The following is a 14,202-nucleotide window of genomic DNA, read 5'->3' as shown; positions in this document are numbered from 1 at the left end:
TGAAGCCCCAAGCAGCAGCTCGAGCGCACGCTGCACCTTCCCGACCCCTTCCCTCTCCATAGCCCTTAAAAACCGACGCGCTTTTGTGGGGGCTCGGGCTGGGGAGGAGGCGCCCGCCCCGGCCCGGCTAGAAGGAGCCAGGGCCGGGCAGGGGGCAGCGGAGGTTTGCACTCGACCTGGGATTGGGCTGGAAGGGATGCGCACATTGCGGAGCGAGGCCCCAGGCCGCTGGGACTTGCGCCGGCTGCTGCTTCCTTCCTTCCTGCTCCGGGGAAGAGGAGGAGCGGCCGGGGTGCGAGCGCTGGCGGCTGCGGAGCGCGCTCTCAGGTGCAGGCGCAGAGAGCCCGGCCAGGCAGACCAGCTCTGGGCGTTCCTGCTCAGCCCAGGCACCTCCAGAAAGTTCATGCTTCTGACTTCAACTTTCCCGGCCGGCGCGCGAGGAGCGAGCGCCCCTATGCCAGACGAAGAGCCTGGAGAGAGCCCTGTGCGCTCTCCCTCTTCTGAGTTCTTTACACCCAGGGTGGGGGGGGGGGGGGGGGGTGTCCGGCGGCAGTCTTTCCATGACCCAGGAGGAAAATGCCTTTGCAGTTCCCGCTCCTGACCCAAAACTTGCCCCAAATCCCAGCATCTTCTCTTAGACCCCTCTCCTTCGGGGCTCCCCTTCCCTACCACCTCCGTGGGTGTCAGCAGCCAGGTGCCATATGGGTGAGACTGAAGGCTATTGGAGGCTTTGTGCCCGTGGCCACTAAAACTTGCCAAGGCTCTAACCCCTTAGAGCTCATCGGAGTTATTATCCCCGGAGACATGAAGATTTGGGGTTATTTTATAGTTGATGAGCGCTTCCCACCCCCAACCCAGATGAACTCTTCAGCATAACTGTGAGATATGCATTATTAGCATCTTGGTAACAGACACACAGGGCACCTGTGGCTCAGAGAAGTCATATGACTTGTTCAAGATCACACAGCTTTTGAGTGGCAGAGACTGGACCAGAACCTACTGTGTCTGTTCTCAAATCCAATGTCATTGCTATTCTATGGTATCCATAAAATGCAGAAGCGTCTGGTACCCCCTGTTTCCTTAGACAGAATCTCTCTACAGCCCGTTCCATTTTTAATTTTTTTAAAACCATGTGTAAAGGCATGAAAATATTGGGTATTGTGTAGTGAATACATTGACTTTGGTACCATTTGGCACTCTGCTTTCGGGCCCCTGTGTGTGCCCGTGGCTTGTGTGAGGATAATGGAATGTTTGTATCCTGCTTACAGAGTACAAAGCACTTTACATGTCTGCCATTGGTGGGCCAGCTTGGCCCCTCTGGAAATTTCCTTTGCGATCAGAGTCCGGGCATCCTTAAGGCTTTAAAAAAAAATTCAGGGATGTTTTTCAAGCTGTGAGTTTGCAGCTGCTGTGGCTGTGGCTAGAGAAGGGGGTTGGATGGCAGATGTGAAGCTTGCAGAAAGCTGACCCCTTGGGGCTTTAAGTGGAACATTTTTTTGGGGAAAAAAAAAAAGCAACACCAGAGAGAGATTTAGGAAGGCAGTATTATTGGACTTGGTTTCCCTGAGGTTGACCTGTTATTATTATGTAACTCTAATATGCCTTTCCCCAGGAGAAGGGTTGAGTTGGTTTTCATATAGACCGATGTGCTCAGCTACCTACTGTTTTGTTTTTTTCTAGTTCTGTCACTTAAAAGAAAACCCAGTCCCTCTGAGCCAGTGGAGACTAGTTAGTACAGGAGAGGAGGGAAGAGGAGGTTTGCCAGAGAGGTTTTCAGACAATGGGCTTTGTTGATCAAGGTTGAGAGCCCCATGCTCTGGCCTTGTAGGCACTTCCTCGGGGTGTGAGCTTGTTTTTCTGTGAGTTTTGTTTTGAACACCTCTCATCCTGCCTCCAGACACTCCCTTGATCTAGCAGCAGAGTGCACCAAGAGGAGGAATGTGAAAGTGTGTGTTTGTTGACTTTTGGTCTGGGTTTCTTGGCAGCCCTGACTATCTGAGATCGGCCGAGATGACTGAGGTGATGATGAGCACCCCATCCATGGAGGAGATTGGCCTCAACCCCCGAAAGGATGGCCTTTCCTATCAGGTGAGTTCAGTATTGGGTTCCTTCTAGCTCTGCAGAGCCTAGTAGCTTTTGCTGGGCCTGGTGGCAGACTTGATTCTGCATCCCAGTGCCACTAAGAGCTGTGTGACCTTGGGAAAGTCCCCTAATGCCAGTAAGCCTTAGTTTCTTTGTCTGTGAAATGGGGCAACAATATTCTTTATCTCATAGAATTGTGGTGAAGATTCACCATGATGATAGAATGTGTATAAGGCACACATAGAACCTGGGACACAGTAAGGATTCAGCAAACATGAGCCAATGCTATTAATTAGTCATCCTGGCGGCTGTGGACTCTCCCATTCAAGGCAGCTAAGGAGGAAGTAATTTTTGAAGTCAGTTCAGACAGAACTTCCCCTCCCAGCCTGGCCTTGGGCAGTGGGAACATTGCTTTGAGGGGCAGCTAATGGGGAAGGGTGGTGTGGTGGAGGAATAGCTGTGTCAAAGGCTGCTTTCTTCTGCAGGACGATGGTTGACCAACTGATTCCAACAGAGTTAATGTTCAAACTATTTAGAATTGAAGAGAGCTTTCCCCAGTCAGAGGCTATCTCAGGGGCCATTGCTGGGATCTAGCTTAGAAATTGTCCTGTGTGGTGGATTTAAAATACATAAAGGACCAAAAATGTGGCCTAAGTAAGAGCTTTGGATTCTCAGCACAACGCTCTTTCTGACCTGCCATGTTGCTCCTCCACTCCCGCTGACGGCGGCATTGGAACCCCTGTGGTTACCTGTGGGGCAGATTTCCGAGGAGAGCACCTAAGTTATTACATTAGGAGTCTATTTTTAAGGAAAGACCTTGGGGCTAGGGAAATTGTGTAGGGTAGCTGGCCTGGGGAAGAAATATGGGGGGGGGGGGCGGGGGGGATGGGCCCATTCAGCAAATACTAACTGAATGTCTGCTGTGGGCCATGCACTGTACAGATGATAGTGAGAGCAAAAAGGAGAGAGAGAGAAACATTGATTTGTTGTTCCACTTATTTATGTATCCATTGGTTATTTCTTGTGTGTGCCTTGACTGGAGATCGAACCCGAAACCTTGGTGTATGGGGATGACACTCTAATCAACTGAACTACCCCGCCAGTGCCTCATTCCCTCTTGACCACAGCCCTGAGGGGGGAGTTCTGGTTTTACGGATGAGGAAACAGGCTCAGACTGAGTAGGTGACTTGGGTCTGAAACTACAAAGCCTTGCTCTTCTGATGGATCATGTGTTTGTATCTCGAGTTGGTTCTTGGCCAGGTTCCAGGCTTGCTCTGGCTAACCATTCCTTAGCACCATCCCAAGGGCATTTATTTAGTAAAGGAAGAAACAAATAGAAAGCCAGGTGGGTGCAGTGGAGGGAGGGTGATCAAAGCCTGCCTTGGTGAAAGCTAAGGTTGGGTAAAGGAGATTGACAGGTGACAGCGGAGTCACCCACAGGCATGCTGGGGAGGTTCAAGAAGACCCCTTCGTTTTGTCAGTGTGGTCTACCCACTTTTTCTCCCTGGAAATAAATATTCAGGTGACCTGAGGGGTTGTCGCGGGGGGGGGGGAGAGGGGAATACCCTTTCCTGGGGTTTTATATCCTCTCCACCCAGAGTGGGTTTGAGCGAGACAATTGGCCCCACAGCCTGTGGGAGGGCAGAAGTTTCCTGGCTCACCAGCTGGGGTGTTTTCAAACACCAGTTTCCAAGCCACTGAATCAGACTGAATCTCTTTGTGGTTACAGGTGAGATTTTCTTTCAGTTCTGAGTTTTAGATTTCCATCACAGGACCTTTCCAAACGCAGCCGTCGGTATGTGTGGTGTGGGCTTTTTATATTCTACGTTTGAATTGCCCCAGGATGAAGGGCCAGGTCCTACAGGGCACTTTTCTCACGCCGCCACCGTGCTGGGTCTGAGGGAGAGGGCAGGTGACGATGGAGGACGGGGCTGCAACACAGGGTGAGGACGGCTGAGTTGGGGTCGCAACGGCAGAATGAAAATCAAATCACCTCTGGGCTCCTGAAATGTCTTGGCGCTGCCTGAAGAACAGGCCCTCAACTCTTCCCTATGGTGCTGGACTGAGGGCCGCCATCCAGTTCTCACAGCCCCAAAGGAAACTTGTCCCTGCTGCTGGGGTGGGGACACTGTCCAGTTCCAAAATATCTTTCCTGGAATTTCAAAGCACTCTTTGAAAGTTTCACAAAATTTCAGAAAGGTCTTCTGGTTGCCTGGTGAAGAGAAAGCTTGTCATCTTTAACCAAGCAACATTTAGTGGCCACTTGGTAAGTGTAAGGTGCTGTGCTGGGCACCTGCACAGAGCGGGCTCAGGGCTTACAGGGGGGAGCCAGCAAGTACATAACAACGGGAACACAGGCAGGCTGGGGGAACACAGGTGGAGCGATGCAGAAGCCATGGTCAATCCAGGTCTGGGTGGCAATGAGAAGGCTTGGATTGAGGTCAAACTGGGGCTGGCCTTGAAAGAAAATTAGGATTTTGAGAAGGCGCCTCCATCTCTGATCGAATTTTGTTGCATCCCCAGATACCCCCTGGCGTGCCCTGTGGAGGTCAGGTGCACCCCGTGGAGGTCAGGTGCGGGGCTCTGCAGAGTGCCGGCTTCACCATGGCTTTATGATGGGTATTCTCGGGGCTCGCTCAAAGCTAGTGCCTTCCCATTAAACACATTCCCACCAGCGCTCTGGGGATTGGCTGGGACTGCACTTGGCCAGCGCCGTCCACTGTGCATGCTCAGGCTGGGCTCCGAGCTGGGGGCAGAAGACCTCAGAGCTCTGTTCTTGGCATTCTGCCTGAGGGTAATAATAGTACTCGGCTTTTCACTGAGACCTGCTTTTCCAAGGAACTGAAAGTGGGAAGGAGACATCAATCCCGACTTGGCAGATGAAATAGAATCTCAGGCTTGTGATTTGACCTTGAAACAAGGTCATAAAGTAAATAGGCACATGGGGCTTTGTCAATCATTCCCCCACCTTCCAGGCCTACCGAACACGAAGCTTTCCTGATTTCTCTGCCCCAGGTCTGACCTCTTTCAACACCTGTGGCACATGGTGCTTTGAAATGATGCTGCACTGGGTTTTGAGGTTATGGGTCCCACCTTACCTTCTCCCTGCTCAGATCTTTGAGGACAAGGGGTTGACTTCTTACCCTCTTTGTGCCCATCAGCCATCACCCTTCTTACACCCCTCCCCAAATCAAGGTGCCCACCGGCTCAGGGCCTCCACAGAGCAGGCGCCGAGACGATGGTGGTTGTTTCAGCGACACCCAGTCTCCTAACTCTAAAGCTAGCCAGCCTCCCTTCTGCTTGAGGACCTGTAAAGGTCCTCCTTAGTCTCATGCCTGGTCACAGCTTTACAGAAATGCCTTTGTATCCCCTGAAAGATTCAGGCAAGCCCTATCTTTTGTGCTCAGGAAGTTAGTGCTATTTTGTGAGCATTGTATAAAAATTGACAGAGCCAGTGCCTTGGTTTGTCTTAACATTTATGTAGAGAGTCGATATGAGAAATTCATGTCTGTGTACTCTCTTGGCATGAATTACAACACCCACCAGTTGGGTGAGTAAATGGTTACTAGAAAGTCTGAGTACATTTTGGGATGGCTGTGGGTGGCAGCCAGCTCACTGGGCTGAGGGGGAGGGTCTTGTTGAGGACATTTATGTCCCTGATGGCTGCAAGTAGCCCCCCCCCCCCGCCTCCCCCTACACACACACACTGCATCTGTGGGTCTCCTGGGGTCCTGCCCTGGGATAGAATTTATGCCGCCTAAGGCCTTCTTCCTTTCCCTAATTCAAGGAGGCAGGTCAGTGCTGCTTTGCACGGCCCTGGCTCCAGGGGCTCTAAGAATGTGGTGTTTGGAATGCCTCTCTGATTGGGTCTCCTTCCATGTTGCCCACGATTGGCCTGGGTCCTGAATAGGGAGGGGTCCTGAGCATTTGCCCGGGGACACGGATGCTGCCACAACCCAAGGGCCCCAGCACAGCATGCTGAGCTTCTCCAGGTTTACTCCCTTGCTAAGTCCCTTCTAAAGCATCTGGACCAAGATCTGATGACTTTATCCTTCCCTAGGTTCTTTAAATTCCTCTCTGATTAGTACGCGTGTCCCTTACCGGAGGCCCTTTGTGTTCCTTCTGCTGGTCTTGGTCACGTACTCCTACCACCTGATGCCCATCCACCAGCCACACAGGCGGCCGGCTCTCCTTCTCAGGGAAGCCGGGAGGATGTGCTGTCAACCAGGAGTGAGGTCTTCACACACCACCGTGCCCCCGTGCCTGTGCCCTCCCTATGATCCACAGAGCTCAGAGCTTCCCTGCGTCGTCCCCTGCATTTCCCAAGACTAGAGGGAGGGATATCCTGGTGTTTTATATGGTAGGGAGGAGGGACAGTGGGGGTGACCTATTCTTGCCACAGCCCTGCCATTTGCTCCTGGCAGTCCGAGCGCCTCGGTTCTAGCTCTGCATAAGGGCGGGTCTAAAGCATGATGCTGGCTGAGCTCACCTCTCCCTGGACCGAATTCCCAGCCTCTTCTAGCTCCCTGGCCCAACAATAACTGGCTCCTTTCTCCCCGCTCCTCACTCTTTATCAGCAGCAGGGAACAGGCTCGGTTTAGTCACTGAAGTCAGGCAGTGGTTAGAAACGCTGTCTTCACTCACATCTACATGAGCCTGCCTTTCCCCGAGCCCTTCCCACCTGTTAAATGCACGTGTTAAAATACGTGATGGGTTGAGCTTCTTCTCTGAGTTAAGTTCTCAGAGAGGTTCCTGCTTCCTGTCCCTGCCTCCATCTCCCACAAGCCCCTGCTCATGAGGCTGTTCTGGGCATTACCTTTTCAACTACCTGCTTCCTTCTCCTCCTCACCCCATGTCTCGTGGGTGACCCCCAGCTGTGGTACCCTGCACGTTCTTCGGAGCAGCCCCTTGGAAGTCTCATGGTCACCAGGAAATCATCTTTCACAACATCAGACTTAAAAGGCCTCAGTCGTCCCTGGAGAGACATAAAGCTAAAATTCCAAAGCACTTGGCAGGAGACATCCAGCCATGGACACGACACGTTACTGGAATTGCAGCGAGTTTTCTGTCTCCTGTCCCGTCCCCCTCCACCCCAGTCCCTCCTTGGTACAAATCAAAATCCTGTGATGCAAGTCAGGCAGTGAGGGCCACAGGGTGCAGAAGCACAAGGAGTCCGGTGCTTTGGGCGGCGTTGTGTCTGCAGCCTGCTTCTTTTGGAGTCAGCACACACTGTTCAGATCCAGCCCCCTTTCTATGAGGGGCCCAGCACCTTCCTTCCTAGGCCCGAAGCCTGGACACAAACATAGTGTTCTCTGTTTGGAATGCCCCTGGGTGAGGGCCTGCAGAGGGCTAGAATTATTCCCATGGGGGACCCCCCCTCCCCTCTACCTCTCCTCCCACCCCCCTGCACACACACTGTGATCACAACAGTGAGTCTGTAGCCCGTCCAGGGAGAGAACAAGCTCTCTTCACTTTCCGAGCCAACGTGGTGCACACTAGAACCATACAGCCGGCCTCCTCTCAAAGGGCCTGTGTTAGGCCTGATGCCTCTCAAGTGCTGGCGTGTTCATCACGCCTGGAGCTGGGTCTGCGTCTTAGACTCTGCTTTGTTCCTGCGGTGCTCCCCGCAGTGTCCTCCAATAGCTGCTTACCGAGGGCTGAGTGGCTGGCTGGACCCCTCCTCCCTCCCTTTCCTGCACCGAGGACGATCCCTCTACCTTGGCCACCCCATGGCGTAGACTTTTGTAGGATCAGCATTTTCTCTATGTCGCCCCAGTCTCCCAAGTTGGGTAGAAAGGAGGACTGCACCATTAGGGAGAGGGATGAGTTTGGGTGGCGAATCTTATGACTAGAGCCAAGAGCTATTCCTGGGTGTCTAGTGAATGTCCTGAAATGATCTCTCAGGCCCGAGTCCTAAAATAATCCTCGGAGGGTATGAAGACAGGCCCTCATTCACACGGAGCTCAGAGCTGACGGGACTTCACTCCTTTCCAGTCTGCCAGCCCCGTGCCACTTCTGCTGCCTGTCACCTCGCCACCTGTCCTTCCCCTGACCCCAAGCCCACCTCAGGAGGAGGCTTTATCAGTAAATCAAAGCCTGTGGCTGTGGCTTCACTCCTCGGCGGGGGAGGGCCCCTTCTTGCACAGACCTGTCTTAGAAAAAAAAAAAATCAGCGAAAAGTTTCTCCAGCTGCTGTCCATCTAGCACAGTGGTTCTCAACCTTCCTAATGCCGCGCGCGACCCTTTAATACAGTTCCTCATGTTGTGGTGACCCCCAATTTCATTGTTACAAATTGAGCATCATTAAAGCATAGTGATTAATCTCAAAAACAATATATAAATATATATGTGTTTTCCGATGATCTTAGGCAACCCCTGTGAAAGGATCATTCGACCACCAAAGGGGTCGAGACCCACAGGTTGAGAACCGCTGATTCTAGCACTTTGACCAAGGGGGTATTTGGGAGCTCCCTTGGCCGCTCCCGCTGGAATTAATTCCGTTGCACTGTCAGAAGCTCCTTTTCAGTAAACTGTACAGAAGAGGCGCCCAAGCATTTAGCTGAAGTAGCAGCAACAACTTGCTTCTCAACCAGGAATTCTATTGGAGCCAATGGGTAGGAAGGGTCTGGGTTTCTCCGTCAAAGTAGAATTGGCCTGAGCAACGAGGGTGTTCACAAACCTCAGTCCAGAGGTGGTTGGTCTCTGTTACTAGAATACTTTGAATTTAATAGTTGTCCCCAGGCAGGATTAATAGTACGCCTTCTGTCTTTACTTTGGAGAGTGGAAATACTTGCTTTGCCCATCCTGGATTTGAGAGGCATCTTTGGCCTTCCCAAGGGTGTGTGTGTGTGTGTGTGTGTGTTTGTGTGTTATTATAAAGGTAATTTTCATTCCTTTTAGAAATTTAGGAAAAATTATAGAGAAGTATGACGAAAAGAACACCCATATTCTTATTTACTGAACCATTTTGGTATGTTTCCTTCCAGTATATTAATATGCATTTATATTTTTAAAAAACTGACATAATACTGTCTATGCTCTACTGAATCTTTTTGTTCACGTACTATAATACTGTGACTGTGTTCCTGTAATTTGGTTTTCTTTGTAAAATGGCATTTCATTTTGTTATGCACCACTTCTTATCGCTGAAAATTAGGTGGTGGCATGTTTTGTTCTTAAAAAGAGCGCTGCTCCAAGACTCATTTTACGTAAATCTCTGCTTAGGTCTGATTCGTTTCCTTGGAATAAATTCCTGGAAGTGGAGTTACTGATTCAAAGAGATTCAACATTATTAAACCTCTTGATTACCTTAAAAACAGAAAACAAATCAAAGAGTTTATCAAAATATAAGCTCCTGGCATTGAAAGCACTAGCAAACAGAATCTCACGGGTGTCAAATCTGTAGGGATGGAATAATGGAGGAGCTTTGTGGACTGAGTCAGAGAGGTGCTTGGTTATTTTAAACTGGTTAGGAGATGTTGTACATCTCCCTCTAGTTTGTTAATTGCTTATTTTGAGCAGAGATGATAGCAGTTGATGATGTTAGGCAATTAGCCAGCATTGCAAAATAGCTTAGCTGGTGATCATATTCTTGTCCCACAGTGGGTGTGTAGACAAAATTACACATGTACATTTGTACAGGCCCTACTTATCTCCTTTATTCTATTAATGACATCGAGTGCCATGTGACCTTAAGGAGGACCAGTGACGTTGCCTCAGCCTGGCGTCCCATGAAAGTTGGACAGATGGACGCTCCGTCCCCTGAGCCATCTTGGTATTTCTGGGGTTCCAGGTCTGGCTCATGAATGGTCATGGTTGAGAAATATTGCTTCCCTGAAGTCAAGCATGGACTGCGCTTTTAGAAGTAGATCTGTACACAGTAGAGCCTTGGGCCCAGGGCTCAGGGTCCTTCTGCCCAACCCTGCAGGCCCCAGGTGCTTCTCAGTGAGTAAGCAGCCTTGGCCATGGTCCAGGGTCCACATATTCCTGATGGTTCAAAAAGTTCATTGAGGTGTCACACAGACAAACTTTAAAAATGTCAGTGTAACTTTATGGTTGCTACCTATAATAAGTAATGCTAGCTTCCCATTTGTGTAGAGATAGTTTTATTTTTTAAACAATGAGTAAAGTAGAAATAGAATTGAGCCATATGTGTGCTGGGCGGGAAGGAATAAAGACTTCCTGAGGCTGACATCACTGTTGTTACCACGAAGGAATTTCTTTTCTTCAAGAGTTGAATGTGATCCTCTTGGTTGGAAGCATTCTTAAAGATTAGCTAGTCCTCAATGATGAATTCTGTATTCCTTTGGTCATTTGCCCCTTTGGATATAACAGTTGAAGGTCAGGATCCTTCCTAACTGTTTTCCTTGGCATCCTAATATTGGAGGTTTTCATGCCAGATTACTTTTTAATACACAGAATGTTCTATGTATATATTACTTCATGTTTTAACAAAGTGTTAAAACGGGAGGACAGCTGCCCCTGGGGTTCACAGAAACTTTCCAAGGGATATGACAGCAGAGAGCATTTTCGGGAAAATCATTTTCCACATCTTCAACTTCCTTCTGTTGCTTTTCTAAAATTGCATTTCCTGGAGACGGGCTTTGTCAGTTTTCTCTTCCTACCTTTCCTATCACAATTGCCCACCTCCCCCTTATAAGAGAAGGACCTGCCCCTCCCCCTGCCCAATATTTTAAGGTGCTTTCCTCCAGGATATAGAAACCCTGGCAGCATCAAATAAATGAATCATTCAAAATGTTACTGTCTAGGAAGCGCCATAAATCTTCCTATCTATCACATTAAGAAACCAATCTAAATAATGTATCATTGTGCTTAATAAGTATTTATGGTATGTTTACTGATCAGTTATATACTAACAGCTGCAATAAGCCAATTCAGAATTTTTTAAAATTAATAAGCCTTAGGGTCATGAGACATAAAACCTTAAGTCGTTTTTATATACACAAATACCTCTTTTTATTTCAGTGAAGTATGAAAAGCTAATGACTTAAAACTTTCAAATATAAAAATATATTAAGGAAAATCCTATAGGGAAGTAGACTGGAAATATAGTTTCAAGTGGAGAAAGGAATGAGATTTGACTTAAGAGCTTGTTTATGAATTTTTTTTTTAAAAAATAGGCGATTGTTGATATCAAATTGCTGTGGCATACTGAGTACATTGAAAAGAGTGGCATAAAAGTTTTATTTTAAAAATGTTAAGATTTATAATTTATCAGAAGTTGTAGGTGTCGGTTTAAAAACACATGAAAGGAGACACAGTTTTTCAAAATTCTTTTAGGAGGGACCCAAACAAAATTTCAGATGCATACACTGTTCTTAGAGTGAGAACTGTGGCACTATAGTCTCGCAGCGTGGGAGGGCACCTTCGAGACGGTGCCAGGCTCCTATCAGATAGAGGGATGCACACGGTAGCATGGCGTTGAGTCACGTAGGTGTTCTTTGGATGCTGCCAGTGCCCTGGCGCTCAGACGCTCTCAGCACAGTGGGGTTACGGACTACGAATCTGGGTAGCTGGTCTCTAATCGTGGCTTTGCCACTGTCTGTGTCAGCTCGGGCAACTCGCATCAGTCAGCTCTTTGGGCCTTGATTCCTGTCGTTAGGGGCGGGTGGATTGTGTCACTTTTGTGATTAGAACACTGTACAGGGAGGTGAAATCCGCCATCCTGATCCCAGATCAGCCCTGGAGTTAAAAAATCGGCTTTCTTCTTTATGCCAGCCTTTCTGATCATGAAGGCAGCTTTTAGGTTCCCTTTAAATCTTTTCCAGTTTTAAAATGTACTGACCTTCAACCTTGACCCAGTGGTTCTCAACCTTCTGGCCCTTTAAATACAGTTCCTCATGTTGTGACCCAACCATAAAATTATTTTCGTTGCTACTTCATCACTGTAATGTTGCTATTGTTATGAATCGTCATGTAAATATCTGATATGCAGGATGGTCTTAGGCGATCCCTGTGAAAGGGTCGTTCGACCGCCAAAGGGGTCGCGACCCACAGGTTGAGAACTGCTGACTTATACGATCCTCCTCTTGAGGGTTCTTTAGGCCAACTGTTCTCACACTCTGGTCTCAGTCCCTTTTACATTACGAAAAATGATTGAGGACCCCATGGATAATTGTTCATGTGGGTTATATATTCTGATTATGTCATATGTGGATTATGTCTTTTTAAATTGTATTTAATTCATTTAAAATAATAAAACCATTACATGTTAATATCAGTAAGTTTATCATAAAAACAAATCTATTTTCCAAAATAAGAAAAGTTTAGTGAAAAGAAAAGCATTGTTTTTCATTTTTGTAAATTTGTTTGGTGTCTGCCTTAATAGAAGATAGCTGGATTCTCATAACTGTTTCTGCCTCAATCCGTTATAGTAAATAAAGAAAATCTGGCTTATGCAAATATGTAGTTATAAAAAGAAGAAATATTGTAATAGCCTTTTAATATGTTTTTCTTTGATATTTCACCTAGACTCAACAAGTGATGGTTTCTTAAAGGTTAGTGGCCAAGTGGAATCTGAAACCTTCACAAATGAACATTAAAGACCTTCCAAATGTTGACACATTTCATTATATAATGTCAAAAAAAATCATATTTGTTAATGTCTCCACTGGCTTCATCAGAAGTTCTTCAAGTATTAGGAAACTGTCAGGCTTACAGTGGCTGATACATGTTTCCCAAAATTCTGATTTTTGTTTGAAAGCTCAATTTTTATCACTGGTAACAAAGACCATCAGTCATTTTCTTTGAAATGAGAGGCTCATTTTATTCATTTTTGAGAACATGTCTGCTAAATAATCAAGTCTGGATAACCATAGTTTGCCGGTCATTTTCTCAAGTAAAAATAGTGTTCCGTGGAAAAAGTGGCTAGTTCAGCTTGCAACTCAATCACATAAGTGCTTTTTTCCCCTCGAGACAACCATTGTGCTTTGCTATGCAGCAAAAGTGTTTTATGCTGACTTTCCATTTCATCACATAGAATATTTTAAAAAACAACATGTACTTAAGAGTTAATATTTAATAAAATTTCTGCTCCACTGCAAACATTAAGTTTTCTTTTTAATTGTGAGCAGGAGATGGCGAAAAATATAATCACTACAAGTATAGTTGATATCACTGCATTCATTAATTCTTGCTAGGGTGCCAGCAATTTCACCCACCATTGTTTTTCATACCACTAGTACAAGTGTCAACACAGGAGAAAAGGCAAGTAACATCTTAGTATTGTTAAGGAAAACATGTAACTCCATGGACACTCCCTCTCTGAAAGAACGATGGGAATTGAGCTTTGAGAACCACTGCTCTAAACTGAACAGAATATGTCTGACCAGAGGACAGGAGGACCTTCGCCTTCCTGTGAGTGTGGACGGCCTCCGTGAGATGAGTGGGCCACTGGGAATATAGCCCTGTTTACTTCAGGGTTTTTTTTTAGCATCAATACTGCAGTTATGACCAACTGAAATATCCAGGCCTCTTTTGCAGGACCTACGATCAAGCAAGGCTTCCTGCTTGGGAGGGGAAAAAAAACAGTTTTAACTTAAAGACACGGAAATCAGCTGATGACCTCAGTGTGGGACAAGGTGGATTGGAGGTGATGGATATCATCCAAGTGGAGATGTTTCACAGATCGTGGGAAGGTGATAGAGTAGCTGTGGACTGGGGAACCAGCAGCCTAAGATGGACAGGCGAAGCCAGGAGGCTGCCTGAGGCTGGAGAAATCCTAGAATGACTCCAAGTCCAGGAGGGCACAGGGAAGATGAGGCTGGACAGGTCAGGTGAATCTCAGCAGGGTCATGGGAATCGGGAGAGTGTACGGCCCAAAGCAGGCTGCCTGGCCAGGTCATGTGCTGCAGAGGTGGTGCTGACTGAGGCTGAGCGAAGGCCGTGGGCAGGGTGGTAACAAAGTCCTAGAGACTAGAACAGTGATGGCAAACCTTTTGAGCTCGGCGTGTCAGCATTTTGAAAAACCCTAACTTAACTCTGGTGCCGTGTCACATATAGAAATTGTTTGATATTTGCAACCATAGTAAAGCAAAGATTTATATTTTTGATATTTATTTATTTTTTTTATTTTTATTTTTTTAAAATATATTTTATTGC

General features: G+C 47.3%; 1 protein-coding gene across 2 annotated transcripts in view; it reads left to right on the top strand.

Annotated features, from left to right (window-relative positions):
- LBH (limb bud and heart development) overlaps positions 1–14,202 on the top strand; it is a 33,349-nt gene that overhangs the window by 10,920 nt on the left and 8,227 nt on the right. For both annotated transcript variants that reach the window (XM_014533214.1, XM_005886059.2), the window contains exon 2: positions 1,986–2,088. In XM_014533214.1, the coding sequence (XP_014388700.1) occupies positions 2,011–2,088 (78 nt within the window). In that variant the 5' untranslated portion in view covers positions 1,986–2,010. The remainder of the gene's footprint in view (positions 1–1,985; positions 2,089–14,202) is intronic.

Source organism: Myotis brandtii, unplaced genomic scaffold (assembly GCF_000412655.1).
Source record: "Myotis brandtii unplaced genomic scaffold, ASM41265v1 scaffold953, whole genome shotgun sequence".
NCBI classification, from domain to species: domain Eukaryota; kingdom Metazoa; phylum Chordata; class Mammalia; order Chiroptera; family Vespertilionidae; genus Myotis; species Myotis brandtii.
Note: the sequence above shows the minus strand (reverse complement) of the source record. Positions and strands in the feature narration are given on the sequence as shown.